General features: G+C 41.4%; 1 protein-coding gene across 4 annotated transcripts in view; it reads left to right on the top strand.

The window, feature by feature from the left end:
• The window catches only part of LOC310873882 (ecto-NOX disulfide-thiol exchanger 2-like), a 147549-nt gene that overhangs the window by 60022 nt on the left and 64042 nt on the right, over positions 1-23485 (top strand). For all 4 annotated transcript variants that reach the window (XR_014570515.1, XM_083786439.1, XM_083786438.1 and 1 more), the window contains one exon: positions 15536-15688. Coding sequence is in view for 3 of the 4 variants with exons in the window: in XM_083786439.1 (XP_083642565.1) it covers positions 15536-15688 (153 nt within the window). In the remaining variant the exon portion in view is untranslated. The remainder of the gene's footprint in view (positions 1-15535; positions 15689-23485) is intronic.

Genomic DNA, 23485 nt, shown 5'->3' with positions numbered 1-23485 from the left:
GATAACTGCGCTATCATAACAGTCTTTGAACTTGAGTGTTTGAACCAACATTGTTGATCTCTGTGGTAGATCAGAAATATGCTAATCTGTGAATAGACAGTCTTTGGTAGCTATACAGTACATTTGAATGTCAAAAGGATGGAGAAAACACAGTTTAAGCCATTAAACCAAGAAAGCATCTGTGTCATTTTTTATTTGAGCTATTCTAGAATAGCAGATCTACAAGCTAAAGCAAAAATAGCAGCTCTACAAGTTCATGAGCCTGTAGATCAGCATTCTTTGACAAATTGTGAAGAAAATAAAATCTAATTTGTGCAAACCTTGTTTTTTTTCTTTTTTCTGGTAATTCTTCACCCCAGACCTATATACTAAAGGGATCCTGAAATAGCTTCAAAGAAGAAAGGCTTTTCTTTTGAAAGGAGGCTTTTGTATCTGAAACACTGAGCTCTTCCTGACATTGTCATTCAGAAGCTGTGTGACGGATTCAGGCACACTCATCTTCATCTCAGAGAGATGGAGAAATGAGGGTAGGCACAACAACAAGAAGTACATTTGATGATGATGCTTTATAATAACGGAGAGATCCTTAGAAGTATTGATTTTTATTAAAGAAAGGCCTAGCCAAAAAAGAAATAAAATAATTGAAATCAGCGATCCGGTATGATATCAATAATAAAGCTTATCAGATGGAGTATTACGCCAGAAGCAGTTGACGGTTGGATTCCTTTTGACGGAACGTTCTGTCACAAGCAGTTAAACCGTTAAGTTGTGGCAACAAATATAGACTGATAATTACTTGTTTTTTTTATTATTTTGATGGAAAGTTTCCCCACCAACAAAGCCATATCACAGCATTGAAATCTGGATGTTAAAATTGTATTTATTGTTAATGGAATACATTGACTGTGAAATGTGCACAATAAGGAAGAATTTTCTTTCTAAGAATTATACACAGAAATTATTAAAACGTTTAGAAGAGAGAATCGAAAGGTAAAAGGCAAGGGTAAAAAACTGAAGCAGAAGGATAGTTAGTTTCACACTGAGATTTTTTTTTTAAATAATTTTTATCCCACGATTTTGTAACCCATTTTTCACCCCTGTGTCAATTATCTAATGTGATCCTGGGCTCTACACACCCTCCGCCAACCTTGTCCCCATATATGGGGGACATGGGGAGAGCAACAGACTTGAACTCTCACACAGAGAATTTTGGTAGCTATAGATTTAGCTGCTAGCTAAGCTTTATTCAATCCTGGAAGCTGAAGTTGACAACGGATAATAATGTTCAGCCGACGTCTGCTGAATTGGACATTTTGTTGTACAAAAAAGCCTAGCATGAAGCTACCCTCAAATTTTAATTTATGATTGATAGTTTATTTAGCACATTTTGTGTGATTCTTTTTCTCTTCCGATCATTGTGTTGCTGTATGGTATATGGTGCATTTATATGCCAGCCATCTGCTATCCCGGCCACAATACCCCTGAGCCACTGCCGCCCCATGTTATTGTACCAGTATGGTACCTGCAAACAGCCTTGTGCCTTCCATTTATTCGAGTATATGGGTTAAAAAAAATAAGGGCTTGTCGAGGGAAACGGACAAGATTTAAAGGCAAGGGATTATGCACCCCGGATGAAATATGTTTTGTAGCTCTAGTACAGAAGCCCCACAACTCAGTCTCTGCCAATTCTGGCAACATTTCGTGATCCAATAAAAGTATCTTTTCAATACTAGCATCTACCTTTCCCCTTAAATACAACTGTCATAGGGCACCAGTCCCCCAGCTGTTACTCCCAGCTGCTCATTGTGAATTAGTACATTGTCTGCCTAAGGTAGTGTTATCGGACCCCTACCAGAAATAATGCTAAGCACTGCAGTTTGGGGGCACTCAGAAGTTGTGTTGGATAATATCCTATTCTTACGTTTCTATTAGTCATTGAATCAATCGTCCTTATGAGATACTGTATGGACTGTCACAGTCAGCCAGCTCTTGATGGGAGGATCACAGACACCCAGCATGATTCTCCCGGTCTTCAGATGTTGAAGGTCTCTTCTGTGGAGACCAACCCCCTGGAACACACCATTCTGAAAGGTCTCTCCAACAGACAGCAAATGGCTTCACTGACTATTATACTGATAGCCAAGCCTCTCTGAAGTCATTATCACAGGGGTGGGCAACTGGCGGCCCGGGGGCCACATGCGGCCCCCACCTTCACTTAACAGTTTGACTGCGGAAAACGATTTACCAGACTTTTAATCAACCCCCCTTCACTGCCGAGATTGTTGTATTACCTTTAGAGCATACGCTGAATTATTTGGGCTTTTAATCCGCGAAAATCGAGCGAAAAAAGCTTCCCCCGTTTGTTATGAACGGCCGGAGCACCCGCCATCTTGGTACACCCGGAAGACGCAGCACAGGAGCCTCCTCCATGAGGCGTTGAATCCCATTCGTTTGCATTGGCCTCAATTTCCCAGAAGCCCTAGCAGCCCACAGCATGTGACGATTTCCGGTTTCATCATCCAAACAGATGCATCTACTCTCTTTCTCCGCGGCGAGGAAGGATTTTCTATTTATTTTTTACATTGCGGCGGATTAAACACATAAAACAAAAGGCGCGTATGTCCGATATGGCAGCGACATTAACCTGGAGTAATCCATTCAAAGCACGGAAACTGTTAATGTGGCCCTCATGTTAATATCAGAATACTGATATAGTATTGATTTCAGCTGTTTACAATTCCAAACCTGCTTTAATTACTTCATGACTAGTATTCAATTACTATAGTACTTAATGACTAGTATTAAAATGTTATTGTCTTTTTGTGTCCAATGTATAGTTATGTTAACAGTTCAGAAAGTTTGAAATTCAATAAAAAGGTTACTTTTCAGGATTCCAATTAAAAAATAGCAAAAAATTATTCAGGTTTTCAATTCAAATATATTTGCCCTCGCCATCGTTAAAGTTGCCCACCCCTGCATTATCATAACATCTCTGTAGATTAGAACGCTGACATGACATGTAATAATGATACAACGCTTGTCCGTACAGCCACGGTCTCTTTGTTCCAGAAGCATTTTTTTTTTAATATCATGATGGGAGCAATGTTATTATAGGATAGGAGAACGGACAGCTGGGAGATACAATTTCAGAACATTAGATTTTAGAGGTTCCAAGGGACAACATAACAGACCAGGATTCTGAGTGTGTGTTGATTTTAATGTTCTTCCACCATTAATTTCACTTACCCTACTTAGTCCAAGGTTATGTGCATTCTGTATACTATTTTATCCAAAAACAATTCAACCGTTCATTGAATGTATTCAAAATTTCGCATTTATTTGCTGGTTTAATGGGTTATAGTCTAAAATGGTATTGTTAAGTCATCTCAAAGATATTCAGAGCCCAGCAAAGGGACCACTGGCCCAGAAAGTAGAAATAATGATCAGCCAATCTGACCATAATTATTTTGTCCAGTGAATTCACTGCAATGTTCTCAGTTCAGGGTTATAAAATTCAGACATACAAATTATTTATGTCATGTGTGTGGCTGTGGACTGAGTACAATGCAAATTAAATACCCTTTTTGGGATCAATAAACTTCTGAATCTGAATCTGTTTAGCTCCAGTGTCCATAGTTGCTAACATGACCTTATCAGCTGTCAGGTTATCTTATAAACGCATCAGACTAACTACACTCCCAGCATATAGAACACACTGGCCTTTGACAGTAGAAAACGGATTAGATGGTAAACCAAAAATTCATTAGTTGAGTTTAATGGAATAGAGATGATTGAATGGGAGATTTTAATAAATTAACCTTCAGTGAATTCCCTCAAGACTGGAGGAGCGACATAGGATGAATTATCTCCTTGTCACTGATGGAATGAATAGTGGTGACATAATTCTGACCTGGGAGCACTCTCTCTCCCATTCAAACTGTGTAAACATCAACTCACAACAGGAGACGGTGTCTGGAATCGTAGCTGGAAGTATCAACAGCCCTTTAAAGGCTTTGTGTGCTTCAACCCAAACAAGTAATTTTAACTGAAGCCAGCAGCTTTATGGCCTCGATTACTCAATATGTAGCCTATGGTTCACACTGAGGTTCTCCCCAGTCAATGTATCAGTGGAGGTTAGGGGCAGGGCACATGTTAAGCATTGCGAAAATGTTAAATGCACCGTGAGATTATTTGAAAGCGCCCATAATTCCAAAATGACTTATCAACAGCAGGGAATAGATTAACCTTTTACCAAAGTCCCAGCAGTGAGAACATCCTGATTTTCTAACCCTCTTTTGGTGCTATTAACCTTCACTGTAACTGTGACATTTACTTAAAGAAGAGGGGGGAAAATAAATGGTTTGCTCATCAATTTACTGCTGTGAAATGGCTGGTGCAGATATACTGTAATGGTATATTGTTGGTAAAATGTTCTTCCTGCTGTGTAGAACAGTGCTGCCAACACCAACAAGATACTTTCAGTCTCTGAACTCAACAGATCTCTGTTGGGAATATTGACATTGAACAACAACTAGTGCCAACAGATTTATGTCAGTGGTGCTACAGTGTCATTTTAGACACCACATTCATCGATGGCAGACCTCTCCAACGTTCATGTCAGCACACATTCTTAACAGCTCTGCATGGTGACATGGTCACACACATGACCCCATATCCACTTGTTGGGAAGGACTGCCAGTGTCTGTGAGCTGCCATCTTAATTATTGTTTTGACAGAAGGGCATTCTGGGTGCTGAGAGCCTGTTAACCTTGACTTGGGGGGCGTTCAGGTCGGGTGGCACATACGGAAAAGTTATTGCCCTTCACCGCAGAGATTAGGGCTTTGAATCCTCCGGTGCCTTCAGCTTTGTCGGGCACGTCAACAAACACAACTGGCTGTGTTCAAGGGTGGGAAGGCAGGCGGAAGGGATCTCTGTCTCTGCAGCACTAGTGACTCCTACTGGTTGGTCATGGCACCTGTTCAGCAGGGAGGGGAGCTGGGTTGGATAACGTGTTCCTCTGCATACGCTACGCCCTCGGCCAGCGGCTGCTGACTTCATGTGTATTGGAGGACACACATACTCACCTTCACCCACATGAGTCATGTGATGAAAGCATGACTTTGCGTTCGAAGCGTAACTGTTTAATTGCTGAGAAAACGTCTATTGGAGATGTCATCTACAGCCTGTTATTCATTCTTCATCTGTCTTTGCTATAAATACACAGAAAGTAAAAAGCTAAACTAACAACCATGAACCGTGCTTTACCTTCCATTGCTAAGCTGGCTGGTCAAACACCCTGTTTATTCATCTGCTGCTGAGTCAAGCTAGCCTTTTTAACTTAAGTGGTGCTAATGCTCTGGGGTCTGGAGGTTGATGGACAGTCCAGGCTATGAATAGAGCCACATCTCACTTCATTGTCTGAGTCTCTGCAACAGGTTCAAAATGCCTCGGCCAGGCTCTTGACGGGTACTACTAGGAGTAGGAAGATAAACTGTATTACCTCTGTCCTGGCCTCTATCCACTGGCTGCCGGTACGGTTTAGACTTTAGAATACATTTTGAGATTCTCCTAATTGTTTACAAAGCTCTTAACCCATTCTGGGCGGGAACCCCTTTTGGTGTTTTGAGCATTGTTATAATTTAGTTATTGAAAAATAGCAGATCTACAAGCTCATAGCGTGGCACCGAGTGCCGCACTACGAGCTTGTAGGTCTGCTATTTTATTTTGAAAATGTGGCGCAAATCGAACGTTTTTAACTAAAATATTTGCTTTTGCGACCCCCATAATTGGGGGGTAATTGGCCGGCGGCCAATTACATATACTTTTTGGGGTCCTTGACAATATTGAGCACCACTGATATAACACATAGGTATTTCAGAAAACAGTCAGGATTTAGAAGACATTTTTTAAGTTCGACATCAGGTCTAAATGGGTTTGGTTGACCCTCCTTACATTGCTGACCTTTTAACTAATCCTACCTCCAGGTCCCTCAGGTTGGCTGACTTAAGTTGGGGCCCCTAGCTGTACAATGAGCTACAGGTTTAGGGGTGACCACATCTTTGTCACAGTCCCTAGACTGTGGAACAGCATTTTCCCTGATGTGGCTCATGTTATTGTCTCGGCCTGTCGGTCCGTTCATGTGTGTGTGTGTGTGTGCGTCCGTCCATCCATCCTTGTGTGTTTGACCGTCAGATCTTTATTATTCCATCCTGATTGGCTAATTATTGTGTGGTTCCCAAACTGTGGTGCCTGCACCCCTTGTGTGTGCGGGCGCCTTCTAGGGGGTGCGCGGCATGAAAAGGCTAATGGTGGTGCTATGGTCGTATTTAAAAAAAAGTAAGGAATTATAGTTATCGTTACTTATCTAAAAAAAGTAATTTGTTACTTTACTTTACATTAAATTATGAAAGTAACTACTTTACTTTACTTTACTTTAAATAATAATAATAATATAAAAAACGATTTAAAAGAAGGTTTTTTGTTCTGTCACACAGTAAGAGAAAAGACAACTCCCTCTTAACATTATGAAATGTAGTGGAACAATTTTGACAGGTATCTTTATAGAGATATTATATTTCATCAACAAAAAAAAATTGAGCTCATCTTCCATTTTAGAATATTCACTGTTCAGGTATTTGGAAAATGTATTTCTGCACATTGGCCCTGCTTTCACTGGTATTTTGCTGACCAAGGAACAGACTCCACCGGCATTGAGAGGGGAAGCATTTCCTCAACAACATAGGCTACCTAGCAATCATTTTGTCAAGTTGACTCTTGGTGACATGCTACTGTGGCGATTTAAAATCGATATTTCCAACCCCCAAAGCAACCGATCTCGCTGTCATGATCCGCATTTGCCATTTTAGCGTGTGGTACTGTATTATGATTTTCGTTCAACCCGCGATTTCTGTCTGTGTAGTGTCTATGTATGCGTTACAAGGGTATGTTTGTCTGTGACTAAATGTGTTACTGTTTATGACAGCCAGTAAGCCCGCCCACCCTGTAGACTGTCTCTGATTGGCTTACCCTGAAATCTGGCCCTACGTTAGCCAATCAATGACCTCTTCTGCCACGTGCTTTTATCAAGTTAGGGTGTATCAAGCCATGTGGCCTCAGAGGCTAGTATGACTGCACAAACGAAACTGTCAACACAGAGAGCGCTCTCTCTCTCTGCACTGCAGTCAGCAGCACAGAGACGCCTGTATGATAGACTCACGGAGCTGCGAGACTTTTCACTGATCACATAAGTTGACATAACGCCATAACGCGGGTAACGCTCGCACAATAACTATAAGGCCGTTATGGAATGGGGAAATGTAAAGCGTTAGGTTACAAGTTACTGCAAATAGTAGTTACGTTATGTAACGTAACGCGATGTAAGGGCGTTAGTCACAACACTGTTTACATTATGCCAATATGGCAAGTATATGCACAATATTGCCTATGCTGCATATATATGCCATATTCCGGTTAATATATGTGGATAAATAGGAAATGTATGTCTCTATATAGCTTATGCAATTTATATTTCCATGTAGGGGGGTGCATCAGCTAGGTCAGGAGGTAACAGGGGGTGCATGGCCAAAAAGGTTTGGGAACCGCTTTGGAAGCCAAAGTTTGCAGGAGTCGTCTGTTTTGAACAAAATGCCTCAAATCATGAACGCAGTGTGCGGAAAATGCCACTTAAAAATCTATTTACTGATGAGTGTGAAGCTGCATGCACACCCCCTAGTGTGTCTCTGTCCTGCAGGATTGGTCCATTTTGAACAAAATGCCTCAAATCATGAACGCAGCATCCGATTGCCGTGATATCCCTAGGAAGAAATAGCACCCTTTTCACATTGGCCTATTACAGCGCCACCAGGAGGCCACAATTACCTACCTGACCTGGTGCAGAGTGCAGACCTGTGCTTCGAGGAGCACTTTTGAGCAGTATAAACTTTTTATGTTGATCTATAGTGATTTCGATACCTCGTTACATCACTTTGGTCAGAGTTGTTTTTAAATGTGTTTTACAAATACATGTTGACTTGACTTAACTCTGCAGGAGCTTTTCCAGCAATGCCTCACGGAATTCTTGTGACAGGGTTTCAGCTGTAACCTTTCAGGTGACAGGAGGCTAATTCTGGATCCCATGCTCTGACTGCCAACTGTCAGCATGCAGGACAGTCATTTCTCTTGACCCTGACCCGTAGCAGCCAGCTTGAAATTATTTATTGATCTTGCATTGGTCAAGTGTTTACAACGCTTTGCGGTGGTATTTGAATGACCTTTCTATGGCTTTGGACCATAGACTTCTGGTGAATTCTGATAAATCATCAGATTCTTTCCCCCAGCCTTTAATGCTAGCCTAGTATTTTCTACAGATTTGCACTAATTCGCACAGTCAGCTGGGGTTTATATTAGGGATGCACCGAAAGGGAAATTCTTGGCCGAATACCGAATATAGGAAACAGTTGGCTGAAAACCGAATACCCGAATATGATTAATATTATACAGCTTTTTTCCTACCATTGCTTTCATGGCTGCACCTTAATTATGGCAAAAGACATGGTTATGGCAAAACTTTACTTAAATAATAATCACTGTTATGGGTCCATAAAACATTTATTCAGCACTTTTAAATGCATTAATTGCATACACTATATTATATAATGCATTTTTAGCCATTTCTAGCCGAATATAAAGACAATTGTGAGCCCAGGTTGGGTGGCAGCGGGAATTGGAAAGGGGACGGGAAATTTTAACAATAAACATCAAAACATTTAATTTAAATTCAAGTTAAATTCATAAGATTATTGTGCCAGTTTACCACCTTTCAAAAGTTTCAATGAGTCATTCCTATTTTGGGCATGTCAAAATGGTAAATAAAGAGAAATAGAGATATACTTTATTAGTCTCCCGAGGAAGAAATTTGTCTTCGACAAAGGGCCCGCATGCAAGTGTAGCCCTAGTCCATGTGGAAGGTTCATTTCCCATGTGTTTGTGTAAGTGTGTTCCTGGCATATCTCCCCAAGGTCATGTCACGTTGCCACATTGTCCTGCGTTATCATGGCGGGTTCAGTGGAGACGAACACGGCCCAGACGAAGACACAACAGGTGTCAGGGAGGGTGGGGGTGGGGGGGGGGGGGGGGGGGGGGGGGGCAGCGGGCAGCAGAGGATCTTTTCTTGCGCTGTCTCTTCTTGTGGAGATTGTCGAATGGACTACATTTATAATTTTTATAACTCTTTTCTCCAAATGTACTTCAAATTCAACCATTCAAACACCGCTGGCGGAGGAAACCGTGCAAGGCACCAACCTGCTCATCAGTTATGGTTAGGGATTCAGTGTCTTGCTCAAGGACACTTCGACACATAGCCAAGAGGAGCCAGGAATCAAACCTGGAACCAACCTTCAGATTCCAAGACGACCGCTCTACCTGCTGAGCCGCTGCCCTCTGCCGCCCTTTTGAAAATACAGTAGCAAATCCATTTTAGGCAGCTATTTCACAGTAGACAGTCAGAGGCTATGTCTATAATTTGGGGGTCCATTGAAACGTTTGGGAAAACCTGCCGTTGGCAACATACGGAACCGTGGTGCTTTCTCATGGTGGAATAAGGAACTAGAAATCCCTGCCATCATGCTTTGGGATTTCTGAATTTAAACATTATTTCACAGTTGAATTCTTTATTGAATTAATTCAATAGGGAAGTCAGACTGCCAACTCATGACCTTGTGAAATAAATTGGTCTGTGCTTACTTGCACATGTGAGTGGATGTTTTAGTTTGTGTTTCGTCTGGGGGCAGACATCTGAAGCCTGCTCCTAGCAATTTAGTATTAACTGTGTTCTTGTCTGCAATATTCTGAAAAGGAAGGTTGTTAAACTAGACAGGATATTTTCTTGTTGCTTTTTTAGAACATTCAAAAGCTAAGTTTTTTTATGGATAGATGGTTTACCTTCCCTTAATAGCTTTTATAACCCAATAGCCTTATGTCTGATATACGAAATTGTCCAACCGTTTAGGCTGTTGGACGGAACAAATCCATGGAGCTGAACGTGCGAGGCAGTAAAGAGACCTTTGGGAACAGAGAGTTTTGTGTCAGTAACGGAGCAGAAAAGTCAAAGAGCAGAAAATGAATCCGTGAGATCACTGAAGTCACGTGTTCATGTTGTGTGTCACCATCTTGCTCCTATTTTCATCTTCAGCTGAATGAACATTAAGGCTAACGCACATGCACGTTTTTCATGACCAGATGACATTAATGGTCCACTACCGATGCCACCCAACCACTTAGACACGCACGCTCTCAAACAATGATGTGCACACGTAGCCTCATAGTCTATTCATTATTCATAGCATGAAGGAAAGGGCAACTGTAACATGGCAAGAAATTGCTACGAGTGTGGTCGGTGGCACGTTGACTCAGTTGCTGCTAGATAGACATTTTAGCAGATGGAGCCAAAATGTCCAAGGTTACATCCCCATGACGGCTAATTACATCCATCAATAGGTGTGAGTGCTTTTCCAAGTGTTTCTGAGATGCTAGATCATTTAAGACAATCGAAATTAATGGGACGGATGGAGAAAATAAATCTACCGATTTGGTATTGGATCAGTTTGCTCAGTAACAACAGAGTTCATTCAGACAGTTAGACATCATCTAGTTTGCTGTGAATCCCCAGAGTCATCCCACACCATGTCGCACACACACAGCACTGCACTGGGTGCACACCAACTCCAAGGGCTGAATTGAAGCGTTAACTCTGCTGCTAAAAGGCTTTTGGCACCAAATCTGCCAAAGCTAGATATTGTTAAAGTTGATGATTAATTGTCATACACATACGTTGATGATTAATTGTAAACACATTTCAATCCTGTGATCCAAACTGTGAACTGAATGTTAGACTGATATTCTTCTGAAGCTGTCATCTGCTCTTAGTGTTTCTGTCTTACATCAACATCTTTCATTGGCCATGTGAAGTGTTTAATGACTTATGACTAGACTCTCTGTTGCGACCGGTCTCTGGGTCCCAGTGCTATTGAGCATTGCTATTGAGCAATGCTATTGAGCTCAAACAGAGCAGTTTAAATTTTTTCATGATGCCGGAAAGGGAAATATCAGTATTGTAAAGGTGTGCATTGGCACTGCCCTTACAATTCAATTTGATTGCGATTCACCAGGTAACGATTTGATTCGATTCTACGATGCATCATGATGCTTCACGCTTTTTCTAGATTACTGCACAACATGTAAAAAAAATTCAAGCAGTCAGATATACTGAACAACATATTTTATTTTTAATTATATTATACTAGACCGGTGCCCGGCTGTAGAGCACGAATCGGTAACCATGCAAGTTGGAGATCCACGCCCACCCGTTGTACCCGTTCCACCCATCTATCTGTTTCCCTTGTCTGTGAAAGGTGGAGTCAAGTGTGTAAGTAATCAACTGGCAGGTGTTGGCATAATCAGCCAGAACAGAATTAATTCCATATATATGGAGTTGGCCTATTCTGACATCACAATGTGATGTCAGAACATGCAGATGTCAGAACAGACCCACTCCATATACAGTATGGAGATCATTGTGATGTCAGAACAGGCAGATGTCAGAAGATCATTGTGATGTCAGAACAGGCCAGCTCCATATATGGAGATCATTGTGATGTCAGAAAAAGCAGTTGTCAGAAGATCATTGTGATGTCAGAAAATGCAGTTGTCAGAAGACCATTGTGATGTCAGAACAGGCCAGCTCCATATATGGAGATCATTGTGATGTCAGAACATGCAGTTGTCGCCTCCCCCTGGCCAGCCGGGGCGCCTGATGGAGGGGAATGGAACTGGTTGGAATAACTTGTTCCATCCACGCGCTACGTCCAACCAGGGACACTCAGGCATGAAGGAAGCATGAGTTCAAGTCCGTTGCTCTCCCCAGGTTGGCGGAGGGTGTGTAGAGCCCAGGATCACATTAGATAATTGACACAGGGGTGAAAAATGGGTTACAAAATCGTGGGATAAAAATTATTAAAAAAAAAAAGAAAAGAACATGCAGTTGTCAGAAGAACATTGTGATGTCAGAACAGGCCAGCTCCATATAGGGGGCAGAGGATTCTGAACAACCGTGGGTCCGACTGACTTTACACTGGGCACTGCACTCCCTGTGGTGGTGTGGAACGTGTGGCTGAGCACGGATGAGATGTATGATAACGGATAATGTATGATGATAAGAGCGCCCCTCACTTCACACGGGTGTGATTTTTGAGGACTCTTATCTTATGAGTGTTTGTGTAAGCACAAACATCGAAGACAAAGGTGACAAATTGTGATTGGCCGGAATGAGATGATGTATGATGATAAGAGTGCCCCATCACACGGGTGCAATTTGGTTGCTTATTTCAGATTTAAATTTGACAACACTGCTATAGACCAACCCTGTTGGGATGTACAGAGACCAACCCTGTTGGGATGTACAGAGACCAAACATGTTCTACATGGCTGGCCCCTTCGGCGCCAAAGAAAGGAAGTAATTTTAATGCCTCTCTTACATTCCGCTGAGAGCACTAATGTTGTTCTTAGCTAACATAGCTTAGAATGATGGTTGAGTTGGAGTGTTATCGATTTGTCTTACTGAGAGTACAGGTTGTCATATTCAATGTTGGAACACATTCTCAGATGGACTCCATACCACAGGTACATTGCACATGTTTTATGTCCAAGGCAGTAAGATGGTGTTTTAATGACGTGGTGGGTATAGAGATCTATTATGATGGTCCTCTCTTGTTCTTTTCCTCACTATGCCAGTAATGGAACCTCTTGTTAATGCATCTTCTATGTAGACTCACATGGCCTATTTAATTTACAACATCCTCTCTGTCCAACCCTCCTCCACTTAGCGTAATGTAAGTGTCTTAGTTCAGCTGTTTTATTTTCCTTCCCTTCCCTACCATCCTTAGCTTACCCAAAGTTCCTAGTACTTACATCACCCCCTTCTTCCCCCAGGAGAGTGATATTCACCGATGACCCCCCCCCCCCCCCCCCCCCAACCCCTCTCCTCTGGCCAGATGGTGAAAGACAAACATAGCATCCATCAGACACGAGTTGCCTGAAAGACAGGGCAATGGCCTGTCAATGGTAATCCGGCTATCTAATTAAATACACTAGCCCTTACCCGTTGTGAGATATCTACTTGCATAGAGGATAGTGACACTACAGGCCATTGCAAATGCACACACACACACAAACATTATGGCTTAATATAACAGACTGCGTTATTTGACAACATGAACAGCAAGTGTTTTTGCCGAAGCAGTGTTTTTTACGAGTCCAGAGCCAATGCAATTAAAACTGAATGAAAACCTGACCTTATGGATTCATATTAGCTTGTGCTCCTTTTGCTTTGTTTATTTATTATAGTGAGCTGGGCTCTGTCAGTTCTAAAACAGATAATGTATCCACATCCAAATAAATTGATGCTGGGTTGACCTTTAGCCAACCCATTTCTGTCTTTCCATTCCATTGTGCAGCAGTGTTGATACATATTTAGGATATTCCTCCTTATTTCCTGGCTGTTGACTTTGGCAGCAAATACAAGCCAAACTAACCTATAGATCGGAAGAATGATTCAGATGAAGTTCAGTAATGCCTCTCTTATGTGTCTCCTCATCTCCTGGTCTCCACCCAAGAGTTTGGATAATTTTGACTGAATTGCTGTGTTTAGTACTGTAATGTTTATAGACCACAGTCGGTTGAACAAAGGCAGTGTAATGGAGGCATTCTCCAGCTTACATTATAGACAGTCATCTGGAGGAAACCTTCACAAAAACTCAGCCAGATGGATGCTGAGAGAGGGGGGGGGGGGGTGATGGAGAGAGAGGGAAAGAGTCTGTCAGTGGATTTTGAGACTAAGTGGCAGAGAATAGAGCCCCCATCCCCCTGAGTGAATTCGTAACAAATCTGACTTATCTAGGCTTCATTTGTTTCCCGTTTGACTTTTAGTGAACACTCTTATCGTTTTGTCCTCTGTTTATAATCATGTTGTTTTTCCAGCTTCTCTCTGCATCACAACACCCCGGTGACATCTAATTTTCATGGAAATATGGACATTTGTTCGTAGAAAAACAAAATTGATTTGTAGCAGAATAGACTGACTAAAGCTACTATAAACTTGACAGTAATTATTTTTCCTGCCCCATCTCTCCCACCCTGCCTCTCTTTGTCTAATGGAAGAAGACAAAAAGCACATCAGTTTCTGATGAGAGGAACCAGACACTCCTCAAGAAGCCTGTGAACATACAGCTCACACCAGTCTGTCAAGGCCCTTTATTTCCTGAAGAGAGATAGATCAACTAAAGAAAAACATGTAGAAGAAATGGTTTAACAAACATTTAAGCGTGTTGCCATTAGCTTGCTACTAATCGATCAGGGTTCCCGGAACATTTGATAGAACAAGAATAATACAGAGACTTCACAAGTGTAAAGCCTGACACATACTCCACAAAGGTATGCAGATGCTCCAAGCTACATGTCACCTAAACATTCATAACGGAACTCAAGCATGGCGTATTAGAACAACGGTTTCTATAGCAGGCAACAAAATAATGAAGCTGTCTTCTTGGATTTGTGTTCTCTTCCGCTCTATCTTTCATAACATAGCAGGCTATTATATATATATATTACAGTAACTATGGGTTTTTACCTCCATTTAAGAGTGATTATGATTACCAGGGAACATGCAGTTTTGTGCCAGCCAGGCCAGGAATATGTTTCAGGCTTAAAACCATCAGTCTCTTTTAAATGCTGTTCAGAATGATAAATTATATATACAACTCTTATTCCAAATTCAGGAGAATAGCTGAAACATTAGACAAAAACTGTTAATTTGTTTATAACTTCCTGGGATTTGGCCGTAGTCTCCCATATCTTTATTGCTCTCCATTATTTATGTATGCTTCTCTTATCTTTTGCTCTGCCTTGTGACTGTTGCTTCTGCCAGAGGCACAGCATCAGCAGATCAACAGAAATCATAGAGTGGACCTTTTCTGCTCAAAGCTGAGGGACAGACTGTCCTTTTTAAACAATAAAAGCAGAACTTGAATGATCTATGTCATAGGTCATAGGTTCGGTATTTGCACTGTGCCCCCATCCAGTTATTATGCTGGCCTGGGGTGCAGTCAGGAAAAAGAGATGAGAAAGAGCAAAATGGAAAAACATAGGACAAGACAAAGAAGACTAGACTAGGACAATAATAACTCACACAAGAATAGACACTGTAAAGTGCAATACATGCTCCTTCCGTCCAAACGTATTTCTTCGAATGGGAAAACTACATTTTGACGTTATTCGGAAACTTCTGATTTTCCCCCGGATGCTTCTGCACCCCCAGATGTCCTGATTGTCCGAACTAGTTTGGAAAGCCTGTCTACTGTGGCTTACACTGTAGTCAACAATACAATATGTCTCACTTCATGCATCTTACGTGTCTCTGGACAGTAGCTGTCTCACATAATCTTAACACGTCTCTCTGTGTTGTATTTATCTCTCGTCTACCAGGACTCAACACTTTGTCCTTTGACCCATCAACCAACAACGAGCCTCTCCAGTTCGGCGGCAGCAGCTTACCACTGGTGACAGAGTGTCCTCCTCCGGAGAACACTGCCGAAAGCAACAGCAAGAAGAGGAAGAGACTAGCCAGCCAGAATCCAGGTACTGACAACACAACCTCTGATGTTCTTATTTGTATTTTAATGTCTGGAGACTCCCATCTTCAGGCTTTCAGACGCATCTCCTGCAGGAGACTTGGCTCAGATCTGAACACATTTGATTTGGTGTTAGGAACCCGTTGCGAACACATGCCTTTGCTTACCCAAAAGACAAAGTTGACGTCTCCCCGGTGATGTGACACGTTGACGTTGGGAGCTATTTGCAGTACTTTAAACTAAATAATATATTGATATTATTCATTATTCAAATTCATCTTTTTTCTTTTTTTCTTTCTTGATTTGTGTTTGCTGTTGACATTTTTTGAAAATGTTTTGAAACAGAATAGATTACGAAAGAAGAGAATATTTACTCTCGACCCGAAAAATGGTCCGCAACCCAAACATGTGTCCCAACCCGCTGTTTGGGAAACCACTATACTAGGGTAGCCTGGGAACCAGACAAATCTGCCAGTGCAAAAAACAGGTGATGTCTGGCCACGAGGCTAACACTAGGGCGTTTATGTGAACGGTAGAATTACTGCAGTGGCCTGCTTTGTATAGTCTCAACAGTCATGTTTATATTCAAAATGCAAGCAAGGTTTTAATGTTGCAAATTTACATACACAAATAGATGGCCAGAGCGCTGTTATAGCAAACACATGCATCAGCAATAAAAGCCATTACTATTGATGAAGGGTAGCAGGAAAAACTTGCTACTTAATTCGGCATGAAGTGTTTGCTTTAACAACAACAAACATTTACACTTCAATTTATGTATACTAAGGATTCGTCTTCTTTTTCGTTTCAATATTTATTTCTGTCCAGCATACGTGGTAGTTTAAAGACACTTAAAACATATTTACTGTGACATGGCCCGGGAGTTGTTTAACAAAACCAGGAACTATAGCTATATAGCAACATGCATTTTTCATAAAACTCATAGGATTTAGAACATTGGTTTAGAACAGTAGTTCTCAAAAAATAGCAGATGTACAAGCTCACAGCGCTGCGAGCCTGTACATCTACACATTTTTGTAATATTAACTTGAGTAAATGTACTACTACTTAGTTACTTAACACCATTGCCTCAGGCTGTGGTTGTCTGAAGTGTTTGGAGGTCAGCCTGTTAGAACCAGGAAGCTGCTCAGTCTCTCTGGCTGTTACCATGACAACAGCACCTGTCAGTCTGTGTTCACACATTCCTTTAAGTTCCTTGATCAAAGACGAAAGAGAATAATGTGTGTGTGTGTGTGTGTGTGTGTGTGTGTGTGTGTGTGTGTGTGTGTGTGTGTGTGTGTGTGTGTGTGTGTGTGTGTGTGTGTGTGTGTGTGTGTGTGTGTGTGTGTGTGTGTGTGTGTGTGTGTGTGTGTGTGTGTGTGTGTGTGTGTCTGTCTGTCAGAGGGCATGTCATCACTAAACTCTCAATTAACTTAATTTGATCGAGCAGTGGTGTGTCTATTATTAATGATGGGTTTAATTAAAGAAGACATTCAATTAATTGCATTAGAGCAGTAGAAGGAACATCGCCCTTAAGACAGAGAGTTGTTGCTCCATGTTTTCTTCAGTCTGAGTAATGATAATTGGTCTGCATTTAATACTCTGTGCTAACAAAGGGCTTGTTTTACCATTAATCCTAACTGATATGGACAAGAAGCCATAGTGTGTGATTATTTCCATGTAATGGGATTATGCATTGTGAGTGATGTTTAACCAGTCAAGTCATTTGTGATATACTTGAGTTGCATCAATGTATTACAGTATATTATTTCATATTGATAGATGGAATAATTCACACAACCACACGCGCTGTGAGCTTGTTGAACGGCTATTTTCAGCGAAAGCTTTCCCCACAATAACAGAAAACAGAAAATACACTAGTATAGAGCCCTGAGGAATTGGTTTATTTAGCAGGGAGAATCACCAGGCACCTCATTATTTGTGGGCCACGTTTCGATAAGATCACAATTCTTTTGATGTTCTACGATGCTGTTATTTATTGCAGTTGTTATACTTTAGTTTTTTTTAATTAAGTTGAATACCATGAAAGGTTTTAGCCTAATTATTTGAGATAATCATCACTATTTTTGCATAATGGTCAAAACCGTTTCCATGCTCACAATGCGTCGCATCGGCTTGTAGATCGGCTATTTCCATTATTTTGTAGCGTGTTGAGTATTATACAATATTAAATATGCCGTATTTTGGCCATAAGACTTGTAAGAAATGTTTTACACAATTAAATACCGTTAACTGCAATTATTTGTATGACAATTATTTCTTTTTTTAATGGGGGGGGGTGATCCCCGTCAGGATCGGGAGTCGAACCCGCGGCACACTGCCAGACTGGATTACCAGCCAAGGTGCCTGAACCGCTGAGCCACGACCCAGGCCTCTATGACAATTATTAATCAAGTAAAATGTCATTAATCGTAACGGCCCTACTGAAGCTCAGAGCAGGTTCTGTCCGTTGGTTGGTGGTTTGTCTTCAGTCTCAGTCAGGTCAGGTCCTCCATGCTCTCTGGACACGCTTGATGGAGTACCATCTCATTAGCAGACATGAGGATGTAGCCTCGTTGTTAAGGAACCATAATGGATACATTTGTCTTGTTTCGGTTGACATTACTCTTTGTCATCCATCACACACAGGCACACAAATGCATGCACGCATACACACACTCACACGAACACATTCCTCTATAAGACCCATTTGTATTAACTTGTTTAGGAATTGTATTGTATGAACAACAACCAAAAACACGGTACACCCATATAGTTTCAAAGGCACACAAATGCATGCACGCATACACACACTCACACGAACACATTCCTCTATAAGACCCATTTGTATTAACTTGTTTAGGAATTGTATTGTATGAACAACAACCAAAAACACGGTACACCCATATAGTTTCAAAGTAGGCTGTTTTGTAAATGTATGGGATTGCTTACACACAATATATTGCTGACAAATACTGGTAGCAATGCCAAGACCACTTCTAACACAGAAAACTCTTCATTAAGCCACCGCCTAATAACCAGTTGGTGTAAAAACTAGTTTTATACCCCGCACAGCATTTCTATTTGGTAGGTAACTGCAGGGATTAAATAAAGTTCATTCGAAAACATGCCCACTCATCATCCATATAATTTACTGCTGTGTTTGTTTGCTTGTGGTGACTCATGTAGTTTGGCTTCAGTAGAAACAGAGTATTCTGAGCATTGTGCTACTCTGTCATCTGCCTGGTAAAATCGTTCAATATTCTTCCACGGGTTTCTTTAAATGTGTTTCTTATAAGGTCTGACAGATGAGACACTGCACACTTTGCAATGGCTGCCATTGTGTGTCATCATTGTGTATCTTTTTAAACAGACTATAAGCAGTGCCTTAAGGTACTTCCCACACCCACTGCTGTCCAGCCTGTTGGAAATCAATCAAGTCAATCATTTGTCAGTCATTTTTTCATAATGTGGGATAGGATAATGATACTGTATGGCTGTTAGCTTATGGCCAGAGTTAATCTATTAAAATATGTAATGTAAAATAAAATCTAGAGTCCTCTCTACAGGCATCATAGGGAAATATATTTAATATATCGCAGTACATTAGTCTTTGGCAGTACTCTACACAGAAGCAAATAAATTCACATTTTTATTGCAAAATAGCTCCTTGAAACAGAGAATCTGGCCTTTAGCTGAATTTGTTCCGAGCACTCTTGGAACAAGTCCTTGACACTGGCATAAACATATTTCTGTGCCTGCATAAAAGAAGACCCTGGCTCACAGTCATGCTTTTTCATGTCTGTATGTGTATAGTGTATTTATGTATCAAAAAGGGGCCAGTTCAGGGCTGTAGTCTTCGTGAATGACAGCATTGTTTCTGTCACCCATCAGATCTCATATGCATTAACATTGAGTGAGAACTAGCAGAGGATTGCTGCTGAATAAAACTCTGCTGAGGGCTGAGGGCTGCGTGCGTGGTACAATTGTCATCCCCAGCCCATCGCTCTTATTGACACTGATGAATGGGATCACTGTTGAGCACATGTACTGTACCTACAATTTGTGCAACACACTTGAACCAGCAGCAAGCTTATCAGCTGGCAGAAACACTTTGGACACGGTAGGGGACGCCGTTCCAATAGACAGTGTCAGTTCTTCTCAGTCATGTCAATACAGCAGATGAAATATGACAAGAAAAAACAAGTGTTCCTTCTTATACTGTGTTAAATTCCCTTACAGGACAGGGCAGACTCAAACCTGCTTCAATAAACAAATGTGTAGTGGTGGAAGCGTTCTGTTACTGAAAACCTGGACTGACAACTATGCTGCCCTCTATGGCAAGGGTCAGGGTAGCTTGTTCTCTGAGGAGGCTGAGCAATCTAAACAGGCTGGTCAGGAAGACATTTCAATCAGATCTGGCCAAATATACTAGCCGGGTACCAACATTGTCCAGCAGCTTATTGCATGGGTGAAATGCTCTGCCAGTGGGCCTAATGAGGCGGCCAACTCCTTTCACCTGTGCAATCCAGCCAATTTCCAGCCTAGTAGTACTAATGCAGTGAACGAGTCCAACCCACGCGGTACAGACGGAGCTTACAAAGTGAACAGTGAAATAGTTAATATCTTTCATTATGTCTCTCTTGACATGAATCCCACTGTATTGTGGTTTCAGAGTTTTTTTTTTGTTTTTTTTATAAGGTTGAAGAGCAAATCCTTTCACTCATTTAAGCCATTAAGAAGTTAATATTTATAGATTTCTTTTGGTGGCCAGCGACATTGAGTATTTGATACGTAAGCTACGGTACGTTGGATAAATCTAACAGAAAAAAAGTTGTCATTAATAGAACGGAACACATTCAGAACAATGGTTTCAGTTCAATCTGAGGACTGCTAACAGTCTCAGAACTGTATGTGGGTTTGTACAAGCTGCATACTGCAGTATGTGCTTGCAGGTGTAGGTCTACCCATGTCCATACTTTCATGAGAGAGAGGGAAAGACAGATAAAGTCCATGAAACAACAGCAGGTAGAAGGTACTGAGCGTTTCTGATCTTTGCACGCGCACACGCACACACACACACGCACACGCACGTACAAATGCATGTGTGTGCCCGAGGCAGCAAATCTCTTCAATGCATGTGTGTGTGGGTGTTGAGACGTACTATAAGCCACCGCGTTCTCTGCTTCAGATCGATTTAAGCAGAACAGCAGACTGCCAGTCCAGCATTTTAACCTTATCTGCTTGCTATAGGGGATGACATACCAGTATGTAAGCATGTGTTTTATAAATGAAGACTCACTGAGACAAAGGAGATACAAGCTTGGAAAAGTCTGAGAATAAACCCAACAAACGCATTCACATTACATTACCAAGCGAGGCCTGCAGTCTCCAGTCTGTATATGGGCTAAATCCACTGTATAGTGGAGACGGATGTGAATTGGATGAACACAAGGTCTTTTCGAGTATTATTTATTAATCAATAATACTAAAAAAGTGGGGGGGAAAATAAAGAATAAACATTATGGTTGTTTTCTTAATTGCGATCATCAGCTGGAGTTTATAGTTTACTGTCCATAACTGCTGAGCACTGTAATGGCAACAACTGTAAGGCAGGAATGGTTGGCATTGGACTGAGGATGGCAATATAGTAAACTTAATAAAGCAACATCACTGCTGGATGATGAGGCCATCATAGTCATCTCCTCAGGGAAATCTTATTCAGCCATTTAGGTTCCTTAACCCATTAAAACCAGGAAAGTATCTGTGTAATTTTAGATTTTAACTATAAATATAGCGACATATCTTTTTTTTTAAAGAAAACTCTCGAACAGTGATTCTCAAAAACAGCAGATATACAAATACAAGGCAAGCAGACAGCATGTCACGTCATGCCTGCGAGCTTGTACATCTGCTATTTATTTTAATTTGTTTGTTGTGGGTCCCTGGCACAAAACATTTTCTGATTGGGGACGTCCACAGGCAAATACATATCATTTTGGGGGTCTTTAGCACAAAAACGTTTGAGAACTACTGATCTCGAAGGCCTCAGTTCCTAGTGGGTTAACACCGACCTGTCGTACTGTGGATATAAAACAGATTCAACCATCATGTTGATCTTTGATGGTCTTTGATGCAGGCTGAGTGAAGCTCTCTGACCCTGAGTCTTCCTCCGGACCAGCTCCCTCAATGTATTCATCAAACAACTGCAGCAAGTGGTCAGGGCCGCTCCGCCTACGCCTTCATGTCTCATACAGAGGTTCCTTTCACTTCCATCACTCGTCGGTGAGCTGCAGCGCTCGAGGCTTCAACAGTGTTTCTCCTCTCTCCATCTTGTAATGTATAGCTATACAATCACATGGGATCTGAATAATTGAAAGTGCCATAGGGACACGCCCCCCACCACCACCTCTGTATGTGGCTAATGGTGATGCCTGGAGCAGAGACACTGGAAGGTATTTTGAGTAGAGTTGCTGGAATCTTCAATGGTATAATATCACTCTCGTAATAATAACAAAAGATTGCTTCAGCAAAGCACTCTCATTTGAAGGCAGTCAGCCTCTCTCCCATTCTCTACACACAGAGCAGCCATGCCACCTCACTCATGTCTTTCAGCTTGCATCACTCGCCTAGGTGTGTTACACCTAAAATCTAATAAAAAGGATGCCGATGTTGAAATACATTTGCCTAGAACGGTCCTATTCAGCTATTCACATTTCACACAGGAGGCACATTTATCACTAAGTCACGCTGTACAAATGGGTACACTAGAACTAGAACCGGCACTTTAACTCTTGCACACTAACCTTGCTTCACGAGGTATTCATTCTAAAACGGAGCCATGTGATCTGGTTTAGAAAAAAGGAAGGGGAAAAAAGTGTTCCGATGGTGGATTCTGGTTGGCGTCTCATTGTTTTTGTTCCCAACATAATGTGAATCAATTAGTTTAGTCTCCCTAGTCTCTCAGTCACGCTATGAGTAAGAATAAAAGATGGACATACCAAATGATTATTTTACCAAAAGAAACAAAACTAGTATGCCAAATTAAACACATTTTAAACTATGGGAATCATTTTGAAGGTGCTGAAGGTTCCATCCATCCATCTTCAACCGCTTATCCGTAGTCGGGTCGCGGGGGCAACAGCTCCACCAGAAGGTGCTGAAGGTTGACATTTTAAAATTAAAAAAATTCCCTCCACCCAGACTCACTTCAGATGCTAGTCCTTGCCTTTCAAGGAGTCTGTATGTTCTCTGTGTTTAATCAGAGAGGCTTAGGTTAGCAACAATCCTGATGTTTTTGTTCAGCAGAAAACAATTACAAAAAATGGAAAAACTCCAGAGAGGGCCTTTTCAAAGTTGAAGTAGAAGTACAAATCTCTTAATGTTGAGAGTGGGCTGTAAATCCATTCAGTAGACCCAGTAACACACCCCAACAACCGAACCCAGCCATCATTTTGGCTCAAATAATGGGAGAGAAGAACCTATTCCAGAATTCTCTCACCTGAGACAGCCGTAGCACTTGCTGTAGCACTTGCCCTAGCCTTGACGACCTATGCAGAGGCTAAAAGGTAATTTAGATAGCATGTTATGTAGACAGATGCCAGGTAATTTGTAGTCCTGGCATCCTGTAGTGTGTATTTTTCCAAACTACAGATTATTGATTTTGTTGATATTAAACTTTAGACTGATGATAGGTCCTTAGTGTATGATCCTAGGTTACTATTACTATTACCTCATGTTTTCCTTGCTTACTGTAAATCGTTCTGGATTAAGAGCGTCTGCTAAATGCCTAAATTGTAAAAGC

Source organism: Protomyctophum parallelum (genome assembly GCF_964188405.1).
Source record: "Protomyctophum parallelum genome assembly, chromosome: 16".
In the NCBI taxonomy this organism is placed as follows: domain Eukaryota; kingdom Metazoa; phylum Chordata; class Actinopteri; order Myctophiformes; family Myctophidae; genus Protomyctophum; species Protomyctophum parallelum.
The sequence above is the reverse complement of the archived record's forward strand: the minus strand, read 5'-3'. Positions and strand labels throughout refer to the sequence as shown.